The 18,021-nt window shown below is 38.8% G+C and overlaps 1 protein-coding gene across 12 annotated transcripts in view; it reads right to left on the reverse strand.

The window, feature by feature from the left end:
- The window catches only part of LOC132392693 (E3 ubiquitin-protein ligase HECW2-like), a 305,761-nt gene that overhangs the window by 41,248 nt on the left and 246,492 nt on the right, over window positions 1-18,021 (reverse strand). For 11 of the 12 annotated variants that reach the window (XM_059966929.1, XM_059966924.1, XM_059966920.1 and 8 more), the window contains one exon: window positions 15,565-15,663. In XM_059966929.1, the coding sequence (XP_059822912.1) occupies window positions 15,565-15,663 (99 nt within the window). Of the gene's footprint in view, window positions 1-10,799; window positions 11,940-15,564; window positions 15,664-18,021 lie in introns of those variants that run through there. The other variant, XM_059966931.1, reaches the window with a different exon arrangement.

Below are 18,021 nucleotides of genomic sequence, written 5' to 3' on the forward strand. Positions count from 1 at the left end.
AGACTGTTGCTGTTTTCTATAGATACATTCTGACTGGGGCATCACATATGACTGGTATGGAGCCTCCAATACACAGAATCACAAGAGGCTGCAGAGGATTATCGTCTCGGAAACTCCATCACTAAAGACCATCACCTTCTGGGGCATGCCCTTTTCATATTACTACCATCAGGATGAGGTACAAGACCCACAGTCAATACTTTAGGAACAGCTTCTTCCCTTCCGCCATCAGATTTCCTCACGGAGTGTATTGCAGTTCATTAGACTGCTGTTAACCCAGTCATACTTGCTACCTGCTTATCAATTGATTGAGGGAGAGGCAGAGTCATTCACAGGTGTATGATGTCATGAGATCAAATGTTTATTAGACTAAATGTATGTTCGGGTTTTATGAAATTAATAAAATGTTAAAGTCTGCTTTATGCCAGTTTTTGTCTTTCTCTAATGACAATCAATTTGTAGCTTTCAAAGATGGTTTCTCTTGAATCTTCAAAGGAGACAGTCAAAATGGATACTTGTATTGTTGGCAAGATAAGAAGAATGAACCACACTGGTACCCCATTAGTACTGTTCCACAGAGAACTGATTCACTACAACAATCTTGGCCTGTCAATCCAAACACCTACAGCTACAAACCCGTACACTAAAACATCTGCTTGGTCTGTATGCGACTGTACTGGGAGCCTGGTGATCCCTTGCCCTCCACTGACACTCCCACAGCATTGAACACAAGGGCAGATTGTCCGTGGGCTTGTGTGAGTGCAGCAGTCACTTAAGCGTTAAGGTATAGAGTTAGGGTCAGTGCAGCGAGTGTGAGCTATTGCTGGGGACTTTGGTTCCGTAGCTGACCCGGATGGTGGTGGGTAGCAAACACAAACCTCTGGACTGTACAGAGATGTGCAGCTAAACAAAAAGGAGTGAAGGTGGTAGCATTAATCTGTTGCGACAGATCTGATGAGAGAGACTGTAGAATCTAGGTGCTGTCTGCTGCCAACAATGGCCTGTGTGGCTCAGAACCCCATATCTCCAAGCAGCTACGCCACTCTCCCTGAGCAAACACAGCATCCGTCCTGAGTTGCTGCAAGGTCACCAGTTGAGGGCAGGGGGTTTAGCAATAGGGAGGGCTGGAGTTCACAGTGACCATTCAGTAACTCATCTGCAACATTTAACAATTTGACCATTCTGCACTAAAATGGACTTCTTTTACTCTAATAGTGTTTTTCTTGTAAAAATGGTGTATAATCTATTACTAATTTATGTTCTTCTTGTGAATGCTACTTACACAATTCATGTCATGAAGAAGCAAATAAGTTTTTCATTGCATCTTCTCATACATATAACAATAAACAACTTTGACTTTAATAATATAAATGGTGGTTTAAACATGTTAAACATGGAAATTAAACATGGAATGATAATACACAAAAGACCATAAGACATAGGAGCAGAATTAGGCTATTCAGCCCATCGAGTCTGCACTGCCATTTCATCATGGCTGATCCCGGATCCTATTCAAACCCATACACCTGCCCTCTCACCATATCCCTTGTTGCCCCAACCAATCAGGAACCTATCAACTTCCACTTTCGGTTTTTCATTAGTCTATATGTTGGCAAATAAGTTTCTCATTACACCTTTTCATACTTGTACTTTTACATATGACAATAAACTTGACTTTGATTTTAATATAATTGGTAGAAAAACTGTTGTCATATTAAATGTGGAATTATCATACTCAAAAGCTATTGTTTTATCATTGCTCTGTCTAGTGATGCTAACAGGCCTTTGGACAATCTTAAAGCAGCCATTATTCTGCTGTTGGCTTTAAAGGTACCGTTAATTCATCTTGACAGCCTTTGCTGGCTTTGACATGCTCTCACTTGCAGAGGAGGTCATTGGGTAATGAACTTCTACTCATTCTCCAGATTCAGAAGCTAATCAAGCATAACGGTGGCCACTGGTCATTATGGCAGGGACAAGATTCAAAGTAAATTTATTATCAAAGTATATAAATGTCACTATATGCTACCTTAAGATATGTTTTCTTGCAGACGTTTGTAGTAGACTAACAGTGGAACTAAAACAAGAACCTTGTGTTTGGACATAGGCTAAGGGAACTAATTGGGCAAAATACCCACTTTATGGAAAATACACAGCATTTTTTAAGTGAAACAGATTCTGAGGATTTTCATTATTTAATCTCATACTGTTTTGATGTATTTGTATGATTTATGCTGCCTGAACTGCTGATACTTTAGGATTCCTTTGTATTTATTCTCCATTTAATCTATTGCAGGTGCCTCCCTGCACATACACATACACATATACATACACATACATATATGTATACACATATACATACACATACATATATGTATATGTATGTGTATATGTGTATAACAGTGAAAGAATCAAAAGGAAAGTTGATATGCATGTGACAGAGAATAAGTTGCATGGCTGCAGGGAACCAGGGGTCGGGTAGGGCTGGGGGTGATGGGGGAAAGGAGGTGATGGGATTGCTCTGCTGGCCTGACAGTCTCCTTCTGTGTCACAATAATTAAGAATTTCTCTTACAAAAAAGGCATACGGAAAACCTGTGAGATCATACTTAGATTATGAGTCAATCTGTGTTTCATTTGAAGAAATGAGCCTCAAGTCATGAAAATTAAACTAATTAAAACATATTTTACACTTCTACAATACCTATGCTATAAATAGATTCAAAATAATTGAAGCAGCGTTAAGTATTATTTGATGAAGCAGTTGATTATAATGATAGTCCTGTCTGCTACCACATTATCATTTTTCATTCTCTGAGATTAGGTGAAACAGAGTGAAGAGTGATATAGTTATTGACACAACTGGTTCATTGTTCCAGAATAAATTTCCACAAATTGTTCACACCGACCTATTGAAAAATCTTATCTTTAAAAATGATTTTTATTCAATTCCCTCTTATTAAACACGTTATTATTCATCTGACCAGACCTACCATTCCTATTGAAATTTCTGTGTCAAAAATTTCTTTTTTTTTAGTCATTATTTCACCTGCGTTAAGCAGAGGAATTTAACAGAACTGAAAGACAGGACAAAAATGCTCCAGTGTGTCACTCATCTGAAAGTAATAGAAATTCCATGTTTAAAATACAGAAAAAATAGCATCTTCATGATTTGTTTTGAAAAATCTACATTTATATTCAACCACAGCATGTAGATGTCTGCATTTGCTAAAGATGTCTACATTCACTTATAAATGTTTATTTAATGGGTTCTACAGAAGTGTGTTTGGTATATTTAAATTTATTGGCCAAAACATTGAAGCAGTTTAAAACCGAAACAAACAAGCAACGACAAACTTTGAAAAGACAGTGATTTTGTTTCCAACTTGGTTGACATGAAATACACAGTACAAAGGTAGCAAATAATTTAAAATATGTATAAATGTGAAAGGAAATTAAGAGATAAAAATTAACTATAACAGAAATTACTGTGAATTAAATAAAATGAGGACAAGTACAAAAGACCAGTGACAGGCAATCTAATGACTGAATGGTGAGGAATGATGAGAGAGAGAAAAAAAAAGTATTTACTCAGTCTATAGAGAAGTCAGACAAGTAAATGTCAGGTGTGATCCACAATTCGGATTTGCTACTTTTAAATTGGAGAGGCTGGCTGTCAATAGCCATACTTCTTGGGGTTTAGAAGGACAAGCGGTGACTGCACTGAAACATACAAGATCCTAATGGGGTGTGACAGGGTACTTGCTAGGATGTTTTCACTAGTCAGAGACTCACAAACAGGGTGACATAGTTGTAAAATAACAGGCCTGCCATTTGAGATGCCTTAAGTTTTCTTCTCTCAGAGAAGATAGCGAACCTCTAGAATTCTGGAAACGATGGAGGAGAATAGTTCAATAGATATACTTAAAATAGAGATAGGTAAAATATTTTAAGGTTACGGGGAACTGTCACGGAAGAGTAGTGGAGACCAGCATAAATTAGCCATGATTGTACTGAGTGCTGGGGCAGGCAGCCTACTCCTTTTGTTCCTGTGTAGTCAATGGAACATAGAACTATAGGAGGCTCTATCTATGCCTCCCATCATTTTATATACGTCTATCAGATATTACCCCTCAGTCTCTGGACATTCAAATTTGTCCAACCTCTCCTTCTAGTTAACACCCTCTAATCCAGCCAACATTCTGATAAATCTCTTTTGCAACCTATTCAAACCTCTATATTCTTTCCTACAATGTCGTGACCAGAAATGAACTCAATACTTTAAATTTGTCCTAACTAAAACCTCCTATAGTTGCAATATGACTTCCAGACTTTAGACTTAGTGCTTCAACTAATGAAGGTAAGAATACTGTATGCCTTCTTTACCACCTGTTCTCTTGTGCTGGTGCTTTCGGGGAGCTATGGGCTTCCAATCCAGATCTCTCTGTACATCAATGCTCCCAAGGCTCGTGCCATTTACTGTATATTTTTCTCATCCATTTCTCCTTTCAAAACACAATAGCACAATTCAAAACCTCAATCTTTGGCTTATACCCAATGATAAATGGCAATCAAATTGGTAACATCCAACATTATCTGGCCAACTACTCGATGAGCTGGATAGTGTTTTATGGCCATGCTTTCCAAACTAAATGCTGAGTTGCGTGTATATTTTGGTGCTTTGCCAGTACTTTTGTTTCAGTGCTTGACAGTAATTTTTGTAACTCATGTATCAAAAGAATCAATTATTTTAAGCTATCATGGTTTATGTGTCCCACACACAAAAAAGAACCAACAGAATGTCAACAGGGCATGAAATGTGAAGGTGGGGTTGCAATTAATTCCCATTCACTGCACTGAGACAATGCCTCAAGAGGATGTTAATAATAATGGCATTTTCTCTCTTTATGGTCCACTGTGTATAATGTTGAACAGTCTACTGAGAGGCTGAATTGGTTGTGAATTATCCTCACCTGAGGGATCAAGAGTCACACTGTCATATCATGAACTGGGAATAAATCTCAGCAATCAGCATCACTGGCAATGACCAAGAGTACAAATTTATTGGAATGAAACAAATAGAATCAATTCACTCATGTTATGTAAATAATATATCAAATGTCAGTAGTGCAGTATATGTTAATGATTTCAATTCTAATGTGTAGATTTGAAGAACATAACAGATTTTCCTATCTTAGCATTTTATTCTATTGGTCATCTTCTCTCTTCCAAGAACAGTTATAATTTCTGACATTAGTGGATCTATTTGCTCGAGGGAAGTAAGTTACATTAAATGATTCTTGTAGCCTCAGTGTGGTTGTGACTAATAATCAGGAATAATTTTAAGAATCCTGCTAGGAGACAAACTCTTCTGCATGACGGGAATCTTTAAGGGGTTACTCCTCAATAGGAAATAACCACTTCAAATATTGGGCTTCTCAAAGTACTGTCTCTTTACATTTACATCCCACACCTCATAACCACAATGGCTGCCATTGTTCTACTCTGTTTCCAGACACCCTGTTGCTACCTAGAAGAGTTCCTCTTGCCAACAGCTACTTTATTTCTTGTCAGAGTCACTTTTTGTACAGAAACCCAATCACCTAGCGCTACCTAATGAACATAAAATAGTCTGTGTATATAAGCTCATCTTTTGTATGTACGACCATACTCAGTTACTTGTACATTATGTTTTATATGATCGCTATTATATTTATATTTATCATCTTTGTTACACTTATTGTGTTTTTTTATGCTGCATAGGTTCAGTAACAATCATTTCATTTTCCTTTACACTTGTATATTGAAGAACGAAAATAAACAATCTTGAATCTTGAAAACTCAAAGCAGGAATGACAACTAAAGATGGAAGCAAATACCTTTACTTCAAAAAGACGAGTGCAAACTCCAATATTTGGGGCAGGCGCCACCCAAAGAAAGGCAGTAGTCTTACTTTGACTGCAGAGACATTACTCAATCACTGAAGATTTACTGGCTGCTTTCAGTAGCAGACATCTGACAGCATGTATGGTCAAGGAGAGACACTTAAATTTAGATTTTTTTCCTTAAGGCCAGCACGGTGGTCAAGCCACAAACACCATCTCTGTGTTTTCCAGTCTTGGATTGCAGACTGATGCTCAAAAATCCAGTGAATCGATTTTCATATGGTATTTTAAAATAATCTCAACATGTAACTAAGTATCTAGACCCTTCAGGATAACTGAAGGATTAATTATTGGGATTCAGAACAAAGGAGCAAAATCATTACACTATAGCTCGTCTATATAGACCTGAAACCAAGGCTTGCTTCCCCCTTAATATGAAAGATGACAGAAAAGCAAAATTTTTCTCCCCCGGACCACTATATTTTTAAAGATTAACATCCAATTTTTCTGTCAGGCAATGACAATGCGACTGTACAAGGAAGACAAAAGATTGGAATAAATAGAGGAAAGTTGTTGCTACATCAAAAGTGCTTGAACAGCTAGTTCAGCCTCAAAATTGACTTAGAGAATACTAAATGATAAGGTAACAGTTATTAAATGGAGATGAGATAGAATCACTCTCAATATGATTTATTCAGCAAGCAGGCTCAAGTGGTTAAAAGTCTATTTCCGTTTCCATGAAACTAAGCTATAGAGTCCCAACCCCTCAAATCAATTCCATCTTGTAACAATATCACCAGATCCTTACTTCAGCAACAATCATTGTCTGTTTAAGATTAAAAATGGCAATGAAATGGAAAAGCCAGCTTAATTTTGTACAAAAACACACACAAACCACACAAGGCAAAATCTAGTCTCACTTTTGAAGAAGCACATTCTTCATATCAATTAAACTGGAGGCAACCGAATAGAAATTATAGAAATCAGTATTTCCCCATAACTTGGTGGAGTATTTGAGCTTGCATTTTCTCTATAATGTGGCAAGCTTTTCATCTGAAACTCTTAATATTATGCATGAAATCAACACACTCCATCTTCAGCAAGACGATGTCAAATCTCACCAGCTCTGAAAAAAATACTGTTCAATTCTGACTTGCAGTGATGACTGCATACAGTCTGCATATTTTCCATGACCACTTGGCTTTCCCCTGGGTGGTCAGGTTTACTTCCATACCTGCTGATTGGTCAATGAATTGGTCATTGTAAATTGCTCCTTCTGTGATGGGTTACAGGAGATGGATGGATGATGGGAGTGAAGTGGGGTTAGATGATATTGCAAGAGGGAAAATGATCTTAGCACAGTTGAGTGCCTCATTATTGGCTTGGATGTGATGAGTCAAAGGGTCTATTTCTACATTGTCTGGTTACAGGCCCAATTATCAGAGGGAAAGTCCATTCCTAATCTGCTCTATCAAAGCTCACAGTATTTTGAAATACTCTCTCACAATAATTCCTTGACTTTCTTGGATCTCAACTTTGATAATATCCTGGTAATACTTACTTTTTAAAGCCTTTACACCTTTACTGAAATTTAATGCCAAATGATGCTTAACCCATTTGGTACAACCTTTTAATTTTACTTTATTTTTACACACACACACGTAAGATATCACGAGTATCTACAAGGTGCATATATACACCCAACCAATAATATCGATATACTGTACACACACAAGTTACCACCTAGATCTTGTTGCAAAATTAATACTTATTAAAAATTGTGCTACTTATTGCACATATAAATGCATAGTTTCTCCCTGTGAGCTCCAAATTGATTGCTTCTGTTTATTTCATCCTATCTGTTATCATGAAGGCTAAAGCTACCCTCATCATTATCTTCTATATTTAAAGTTCAAAGTTAATTTATTATCAAAGTACATATATGTCACCATTTATAACCTTGAGATTCATACAAATCCATAACAGAATAATAGCCACCATAGAATCAATAAAAGATGGAACCAACTTGGACATTCAGCTAGTGTGCAAAAGACAACCAACTCTGCAAATACAAAAAAGAAGTAATAAATAAACAATAAATATCAAGAACATGAGATGAAGAGTCCTTGAAAGTGAGTCCATAGGTTGTGGGAACATCTCAACAATGGGACAAGCGAAACTGGGTTAAGTTATCCCCTTTGGTTCGTGTGCCTGATGTGCAACAACTGTTCCTGAATCTGGTGGTGTGACTGCTCAGGCTCCTGTACCTTCATCCTGATGGCAGCAGTGAGAGGAGAGCATAACCTGGCTGGTGGGGGCCCCTGATGTGTTCAGTATTATCTGCAAACTTGAAAATAATGCTCCCTGTACTCAAAGCTATATCATTTATAAATATAAATATTTATAAAATATAAATATAAAAATGTCCTGACGAAGGGTCTCGGCCCGAAACGTCAACAGCGCTTCTCCCTGTAGATGCTGCCTGGCCTGCTGTGTTCCACCAGCACTTTGGGTGTGTTGTTGTTTGAATTTCCAGCATCTGCAGATTTCCTCATGTTTGCTCATTTATAAATAGTGATGGTTTTATCAGGTTAAGGGATAGTAGAAGGCTTCTAAAAGTGAGATAGGAAGAGCTCAGCATCAATATGTTCCTGGCAGTGTGAAGGGTAAGGCTGGCAGGACTAAGGAACCCTTGTCGATGAACATTAAAGGTTTTGTCAAGTACAAGCCACTGAGATCAAGTGAATCCCTTGAGTATAACAGACATAGGAGCAGACTTGAAAAGGTTATCAGGAGGGGAAAAGAAGGGGATATGCGATATCCTTGGCAGACAAGACAACAGAGAATGCTAAACAATTCTATATTAAAATCAAAAAGGTAACTAGATAGAGAATAGATCTCATTCAGGATCAGTATGGCTGTCTGTGTGTGGAGCACAGGGATAGGCGAGGCCTTAAATGAATACCTTCCATCTGCATTTACCATGGAAGCTAACAAATTCAGGGAAGAATATAGTGATCTCTTGAAACCCTGACATTGGTTGTTTTGAGAGCCCTGAGGCACATAAAGGTGGATAAATCTCTGGGACCTGACCAAATGTATCTTAGGATTTTGCGGGAAGCAAGGGAAGAAGTTGCTGGTGCTATGATGAAAGAATTTTATACACAAAATGCTGGAGGAACTCAGCAGGCCAGGCAGCATCTATGGGAAAGAGTAAACAGTTGACATTTCATGCCAAGACCCTTCATCAGACTGGATTTCCAGCATATACAGATTTTCTCTTGTTAAAGATTTTTATATCTTCATTATCTTCGTAAAGTACTAGAGGGTAGCTAGTGTTGCATCTTTATTTAAGAAAAGCTACAAAGACAAACCAGGGAACTACAGGCCAGTGAGCCTAATGTCAATGGTGGGAAATTTACAGGACGGGATTCCAACACGATCTATGTGCATTTGGAAAGACAAGGAATGATTAAAATAGTCAGCATGGCTTTGTGAATGAGAAATATCACCTCACAAATTTCAGGGTTTTTTTTAAATTCAAACTGCAATGTCCCAAAAGGTTTAACAATTATTTATAAAATAACCATGGTATTGATATGCTAAGACAGAATCATACATCAACCTCTTCTGCAGAAGTTATTAAGAGATGCAGGTAGAACCTTGTAGGAGATTAAGTTCAATTCATTAACTTCCAAACAAAATTTGTCCGCTGTTGTCATGGCTGTTATTCATTGACCGGATGACAAACTGTCAGCTGGGTAAATCAATGGGAAGTTGACAGGCATGATAAAATAAATGATTGATTGATTCTGAAAATGGATGTCACCGCAGGAAAATAACCCTTCTTTCCATCTTCTCTTTTGCAGTCATTGGGTGGCAGGGTGAATTATTCTCTACCAAAGGAGCTGCAAGGTGTTCCTTCCTTCCACTAGCCTGCAGGTCACCCTTGGGAAAGGTGTACTCAGCCCCCAGATCAGCACCACATGAAGCTGATGGAGCAGGTGGTGAATGGTCGTATGAGCAACTAATGCACATCACAAGCCCTGGTTGTGCAACCACTGACACCAGGCAGACAATTTCTGAAGAGTATTCATAATGGCTGGAGTCACTCATCTTGAAAATGCACTGCCCAGAAGAAGGCAATAGCAAACCACTTCTGCAGAAAAATTTGCCAAGAACAATCATTGCTATGAGATCATGATCACCTATGTCATTTGATGATGATGATCATTGCAACCATTTGAACAAATTAGTTATTTTTAAAATATAAAACTCTTCTATTTGTTTCCCCATATTAAAAAGGTACAAGAGAGCAATATTATTATATTTGAAAGATAGAATCTCTGATACATTATTTTAGGATTGTATTTGAGTACCAGTCTAAATTATGGGCTCACCTCACAATCTTCTAACTTAAGAGGCAAAAAAATTACAATGCTGATGTACTGGTTTATATATATCTCATCCACAAGTAAACTCAATGTTGGAGAAGTTAAGGCTGTTTGTTAATGAAGTACCAATTGATCATGGGCTTCAGTTTTGATTGCTTCTGCAACACTCAGATTTTGTAAAAATCCAGAGTCCAACCCAATCAAAAATAATAAAGCAATATTGTGCATCACTTATGATTCTCTACATCTTCCCACCCCCCATTTATTGATTATGAACAAGTTAAATTTTAAGTGCCACACATGTCCAGGTTTAAAACTTTGCCTTTCATGGAAAGTTAAAAATAAGCCCTCTGTTTAAAATCAAGCATTTAGTAATACAGTCAGCCGTCCTTATCTGCAGGTTCCGCATGCGCGGATTCAACCAACCGTGGATCGGGAAAACCCGGAAGTTCTCTTTTCAGCACTCGTTGTTTGAGCGCACGTACAGACTTTTTTCCCTCGAGATTATTCCCTAAACAATACAGTGTAACAACTATTTATATAGCACTTACATTGTATTAGGTATTATAAGTAATCTAGAGATGATTTAAAAGTACAGGCAGTCCCCAGGTTATGAAAGCGTTCGGTTCCTGAGTCCATCTTTAAGTCAGATTTGAAGTCGGAACAGGTATATCCGGTATTATTTAGCATCAGTTAGTCAAATGTTTGTCTTAGTACATAGTATATATTTTACCTTTCTATGCATATAAACCACTTAAGAAACACATATATTTCAATAATTAAACCACTGCGTTGCTTAGTAATAATTGTAGCTTTCATCGGGGCAGGGCCTTTCATGTGCTCCATTAAAATTGTTCCAAACGTTGACCGACTGTAGCCTAACGCTTTTCCAATGGCCGATGGCGTTTCACCTCTTCCCGATCGCTTTATTATTTCCACTTTATTTTCAATCGTGATTACTTTCGTGAACAGAAACACTGCAAATTCAGAGCTGCGCCGGGTCCTAAAGACAGGTTAAATAAGGTCCGGGGTTCCGCTGGGTCCTAAAGACCACCACACTAAGACAGGTTAAATAAGGGACTTGAGCATCCGTGTTTTTTGGTATCTGCAGGGGGTCTCGGAACTAATCCTCGCGGATAAGGAGGGTCAACAGTACTTACGCTTTTATCACTTTCTCTGTGTTGTCTCCTCCTATTGACATTTGGTGGGGTGTGGGGTCACTTTAGATCATAACACCAACTATTAAAGTACATTTATCAGGTTACTTCTTTTTCCAATTTTCCAAAATTTACACCCTCTATCACCAAAACAGTTTTCCTTTATTTATACTCTCAGAATCCTCCATGGTTTAAAATAAATCTGCTTAATCTTCTTTTAACCTCAAAGCCTTACAGCCATCATCAGCCAGAACAATGCATGGATTAGACATCTTAGCATCACCACAGGTCATCATTAATGTGAATCTAAGAAAGTGGTAATCCACAATTCAATACAACAAAATGGAAAATGGAGCAAATGTATCATGCCAATAAGCAGCAAGATCAGTCCAAATGAGTTGAATATTGCTTCTTCATTCTTCTATCAATCACAGTAGTGTTGGGTAGTCTGCTCAGCAGTTCTCTGTTTGGGTTCATCAGGGCTGTACCTGGATTTTTCAGCTCCTGGAATTAGTCCAAATGTGGACAAATAGTTCAGTTCCAAAGGTGGGGTTTGAATGTCCTGTCTTTGCCAATATTTCATTGGCTCTGTCAACAAAAACTCATTGTACAATGATAGGCACTGAGGAAAAACATGTCTCATTCTCATCAAAAGATGAGTAGGAAGTGGGTTCCCCCTTGCCTAACACACCAAGACACAAGAAATTCTCTTGATGCTAGAAATCTTAACACAAATGAGGAACTCAGCAAGTCAGGCAGCGCCTATTGTATAAAGGGAAATAAACAGTCAGCATTTCAAACCAAACCCCTTCATCAGTATTGTTAAGGAAGAGGGCAGAAGCCAGAATAAGGAGTAGTTATACATCATTCCCTCCTCCTCCACGCACCCACCTTTTCCCTCATCTGTTCTCACATATCCCCTGCCAGCTTATACTCTTGCTCCTCTTCTCCAACCTCTCCCTACCTTCTTATTCCACCTTCTGCCCCATTCCTTTCCAGTCCTGGTGAATGGTCTCTGCCCGAAATGTTGACTGTTTATTCCCCTCCATAAATACTGCCTCACCTTCTTTGTTCCTCCAGCATTTTATGTGTGTTACATAACAGATCAGGAGATCTTCAGGTCAAATCTTCGATGTTTTGATTGTGCAGTGTTCTGTCCCAACCATATCCTCAGTTTGTGAAGAGCCTGCATACAGTACTCTGAGAAGAGTTAACGATGTGTAGCTATTGACCTCTCCAACAAGGAGCAGAAGTATCTTTCCTTGACATTGTTATTATTGAATTTCCTACAGTTAAAGAGCATAGCAGACAATGTTGCTATATGGGATTGGTATAGCTAGGTACATGATGATGGCGTAGATATGGTGTGCCAAAGTATTTGCTCCTGTGCAGCACTTTCTTATGCATAATTCTAATAAGTCTGTTTAGAAAGGCACCATCAGCTGTGATACCAGCATCTCATCTCCTTGTTATTTCTACAAAGAGGTCACTTGAGTTCCTTGAATACAACATGCTGCAGCCCGGGCGCTGCTGAGAGTTGGCACTGGAATCCTGCCAACTCAGACACAAGTGTCTGCGATTAGCTCAGGTACCACTCAATCATTTCAAAAAAGGGTGCTTAAAAATTTATAGATATAAATTTCCCCTCATTACATGGAGCAAGAATCATGAAAGGCCACATTTCAAATAATTTATATTTGATTAAAAAATTAAAACCCTGCCTTGGGTTACCTGGTAAACAAACCCAATGAAGTATTATCTGTTGGTTCTGGAATGATAAAATAAACACTAAACCAATACAAAGGATTAAGATGAAGCAAATATTCTTGATAAATCACTTACCATTAAAAAGGACTAAATCTACCTCACTAAGTTAAAAGGGATCATGCAAATCTGGCAATAATGTTGATTTAGCAGAATGACTCCAAGGAAATTTACTTCAGAAAAATTGAGGCTAAAATGCTTATGAACACTGAAACAAATGAACAAGTTTTATCCCATGAACCAGCAGAATTAAATGCAGTCTTGCTGATCATCACACAACATTGAACTGCTAAGATGCTACGGGCGAACCTGTAACATAATTTAACCAACCTATGCAACCTTTGAGATGCTTCCACAGTATTTCAACGGTTTTCATAATTCCTCTCTGGATTCTAATGCAAAACATTCTTATGACAGATGTGGACCTACAAAGTTTTTCCTTGCCAATTACATGTGAGAATCCCTATAGAAATATTACTTTCGGTCATAAAGCCCACAACATGGCAGCACTAGTACTGACCTCACACAGACAAAACCAATCAGAAGATTGTTTGTAGAGTTGCTTGCCAAGCCTGAAGGTTAGGTTGCAAGCGTTTCGTCACCAATCAAAGTGATACCATCAGGGCGCAGCTGAGTGTTGTTTCTGCTGAGTGCACACAACTGCAGAAACAATCCGACTCAATGTTCTGATTGTTCGGCTGTCACCCTGCCCGCTGATCTCCGCTGAACCCCAGCCAACCAGATAACTGAGTTATCTCCACTGGCCCCTGGCCCCGGTTATTAGTCTTTGAGACTGATGGTTCCTTGGGCATCTGCAGCTCACCCCTCTGTCCTCACCCCACAAATGCATAGGTTTGGAAAATGCGTCCAGCTCAATATGCTTGTTAATAGAGTTTTCCATTGAGAACCAAGCTTCTAAGAATTCTCTTGATTTCTTTTGTGTTTCTGCCAGGATGTCACCTCGATTGGTGATCAAACATTAATGCTTGCGACCTAACCTCCAGGCTCGGTGAACAACCCTATGAAGAAGCAGCCAACCCGGCTGCCAATCCTCTCTTTCATTTCAGACAATCAGAAGTCTTTCATCTGCTAAATTTCCCCTTGAGCAACAAAGAGGTGCTTGGAGGAAGGTGAAGTCAGTCTTGAAGATATACAGAAGGGCCCAAGGGTCATTAGAAAATATCCTGTAAATAGTTTTCAAGGTTTCTCAAGTGAAAAACATGAAAACAAAAAAACAATCAATGTACAGGTCCTTGCTAGGTTATGAATGCCCAACTTGCATATTAGAACAAGTGTTTTGGTGACCAATGGATTAGATGGAGAGATTAGCTGGCTATTGCAAGGCTGCATCTTCTGCCAAGCAGGAATGGGACATTTGTATGTGCCTTTGTTCCCCAAGCACCACCCTGTCCCACCACCCCACACTCATCCACTGAGCTGCAACACTGAGGGACCATTGAAAGCCAGCAGATCAATCATTCACTCACTGAGATGGTGAGGCCAGCTTGTGGCGGCTTGCTCTCCAATCACAGCCATTTCCATCATCCTCTCCCAAACTAATGAATGAAGAGTTCAGGCTACAGAGAACTCCAAGGAACAACCTTTGCTGGGACCTAGGGAACTGCTTGTATGATGAAATTATGTGGAAAAAATCCAGACCTGAAAATCTTCAAGTAAACAACAATGAATTTGTTAGACCTGGCCACCAATTTTAAAGGAGGATAGCACAGACAATTTTGGTGATGGCGGCCATGCAGGAACTAAAAGTGGAGAGTGAGGTCGCAGACAACACGAGTGAATCTGCAGATGCTGGAAATAAATAAAAACACAAAATGCTGGCAGAACTCAGCAGGCCAGACAGCATTTATGGGAGGAGGTAGTGACGACGTTTCGGGCCGAAACCCTTCATCAGGAGGGTCTGATCAGGACTTGGGATACGTTCAAACGGTGGAGAATGAAGGACCAGGATCTGGGTGTGTTCAGAATCAAAATTTCTTTCCTGGCTTCTTAGTTTTCCCATTTCTATTCACCTGACAAATTCTGTCAGAATCAATGTGACAATGATAAATCTTACATTGTCAATAATACTGTAAACAGGAAACTTTAACAAATGAACATACAAGGTCAATAAAAATGTGACAGCTTCCTTTAGTAAAACAAGAACATCAACATGTTTTTGTTGTTCAACAAACGTGACAAAGACAACAACAAAAAAATTGATTCTTGCAATAGGTAGATACCTAAAGTCACCACTTATAATGACACTAAGCAGATGGTGTGTAAGATTATTAAAAAATGATAGTTTTAAATATTACTGCAATGCCTACATTAGTTAATATTTCCTTCTCATAGCAAAAATACTTACATTCTAAGAAGACCTTTGTAAAATGGTCTGGTGAAAAAGGCGTCAAGCAGGTACTGATGGATGAGAGCGAGGCCAAGGATTCGACCACTGAACCTAAACCTAAAACAGTAAAGAGCAGAGTTTAAGTTGGTTTTAAAATGTGCAAGAATAGATGATAGCTAAGTTTTGTTAAAATGTACTTCAGAGAGAGAGCTTACTTACAAACCAGCAATAGGCCATTGCACCAGCTACATAAGAAACAAGCTGTATATCTAAAACAGCCATGCTTATAGCCTATAAATTGGGATTTTATCCCTAATGAACTCTAACTTCCTCTCCTTTAAAAGTATTCCACTCAATTTGCTCATTTCATTATTAAAATGATTGAAACTCATGCTCAAGTGTTTCGAAAGTTACTGTTTTGACACCTCCTACGAGCTTTTATCGAACAAGCTTATGGTTAAATTATAATAGCACCTTCAGAATACATGATGAGCTGTTAGGTTTGTAACGTAATGGATTTGCATGATCCATTTTGGTAACCTTAAACAGTACACAACTTAAAGTGGGACATACTGCTGAGTAATAACACTTTCAAAACTTATAATGCAAACATGTGAAGTTAGCAGATGCTTTGCAGCAAAGAAGTGATTTATCTGTCATCACACTCCATCTGGCTATTACGAAATCACAGCTGCAACTAACTGTGCACAATACCCATTTTGACTATTCTTACATGCTGATTTAATGCTTGAGGACCAAAAGTAAGAGAAGGCAGACTGGTACTCCAACATTGATGCTGGAAATGGACCATTGTTTGTAGACAGTGTTACGTACCCCGTAACTGGGTCACTTACCAGCAAAGATAGAGAGGTCCATTGAAGTCTGATGGTACTATTTTTAACAGTATTTGTTGATAAAAATACACAAAATAATATCAATGCAAACATACAGATAATATACGTCGTCAATACTAAATCTAAAAGCGCGGGTATAATAATAATCAATAAGAAATAGCTCTATCGTTGTCTAGGGGATAATGTATTGTCCGATGGAGATATAAAAGTCACTCAAGTTCATTCAAGCTGCAGCTTTTTTGTTGGAGAGAAAGACGGATGTTTAACTTGCCCTTTCCTTTTATGATGTCAATCCGTCGAGAGTCGTTGGGGGCTGATTTCCCCTTTGTTGTTAGCTAAAGCCGTGCTTCCGTGGTAAAGGCCCACCAATTCCGAGGCAAATGGAAAAGGATGCACGTGGGCTTTTCCACCGACTTTTGCTATTATGCTGTTACAGGAGTTCTAGCATTTCTTCTGGTGCGTCTGAGGGGCTGTTCCCCAGACCCTCTTTTATCCTGACTCACAGGGTCTCAGATATCAATCAGGTTGGGATGATGCAATCCCTCCACCAACCCCCCTCGGTTCATTGCCTGGGGGCTTTGATGAATCGTGCAGTATTCAATACACAATTCCGGCTCCAAGAGACAATAGCCTTTATCCATGGTTCCGCCTTTCGGAGGCCAGGACACATTCCAAACTCTTTGTGGATTCTGCGTGTCTTTCTCTCATTTCCTGGGTCTCCTGACCTGACTTAATAGTGATCTTGTGATTCTCAAAAAGGAGGGGGCCACGGGTGTAACAACAGAAGCTTCAAAGGTGATGACAGGCAGCTGATATACAGTGCATTGTAAGAGGTGGTTAGAGATGACAGAACATTTAGTGAGGTAACATGAAGCCCTGTAATGTTGTAGATCACCATGATGAGGGTAACATGACCAAAGAGACAACTTGCTGTGAGCATGTGGCCAGGTCTTGACAGTATCAAAGCAATGATTTCCATCAAGAATTAGATGGAACACAAAGATCTGGCAGATGACAGAATCCAGAGTAACACACACAAATTATCAGCTGGTGGTGTACTGGCATGAACACCTAACTTCGAGGCAAATGGACCTGGGTTCAAATCCGGCCAGATCCTTGCACGCTTTCCAACCGTACTGGATTGAGCACCCAGCTAGCAACTCGGCCTCATTTAAAAAAACAGATAAAAATGCTAAAGAAAAGCCAAGATTGCTGCCCAATGCGTCACAAGGTGTGGAAAGGAACAACAATAATGTAGATTATTAGTGGTTGTTATAGAGTGATTAGGCATAGATTCACAAACTTATTTCCATAGAGATGAAAACAAAATGCCTTGTAAAGTAATCCCCCATCCTGATGCCATCTAGTGTTCAGAATTGCATTTGCAAAAGGTCTCTATTCTAATACTCATGTTATCAGCCAAGAATCAGTGCATTACCTGAGTAAATCTAAAGATTTACTTTTTCTATGCATGCTGTGCAAGAAATTCATGCACGTGACCAAATATATAAATATACCTGAGAGTTGGCACAGCAAGAACTGTGTTTGAATCAGCTTCAGAAACACATAATGGAAGAATTTTGACACTTTGCTTTCTGTGCACTAGTTGCTGACAAAAGTA

This window comes from Hypanus sabinus, chromosome 4 (assembly GCF_030144855.1).
Source record: "Hypanus sabinus isolate sHypSab1 chromosome 4, sHypSab1.hap1, whole genome shotgun sequence".
NCBI lineage: Eukaryota > Metazoa > Chordata > Chondrichthyes > Myliobatiformes > Dasyatidae > Hypanus > Hypanus sabinus.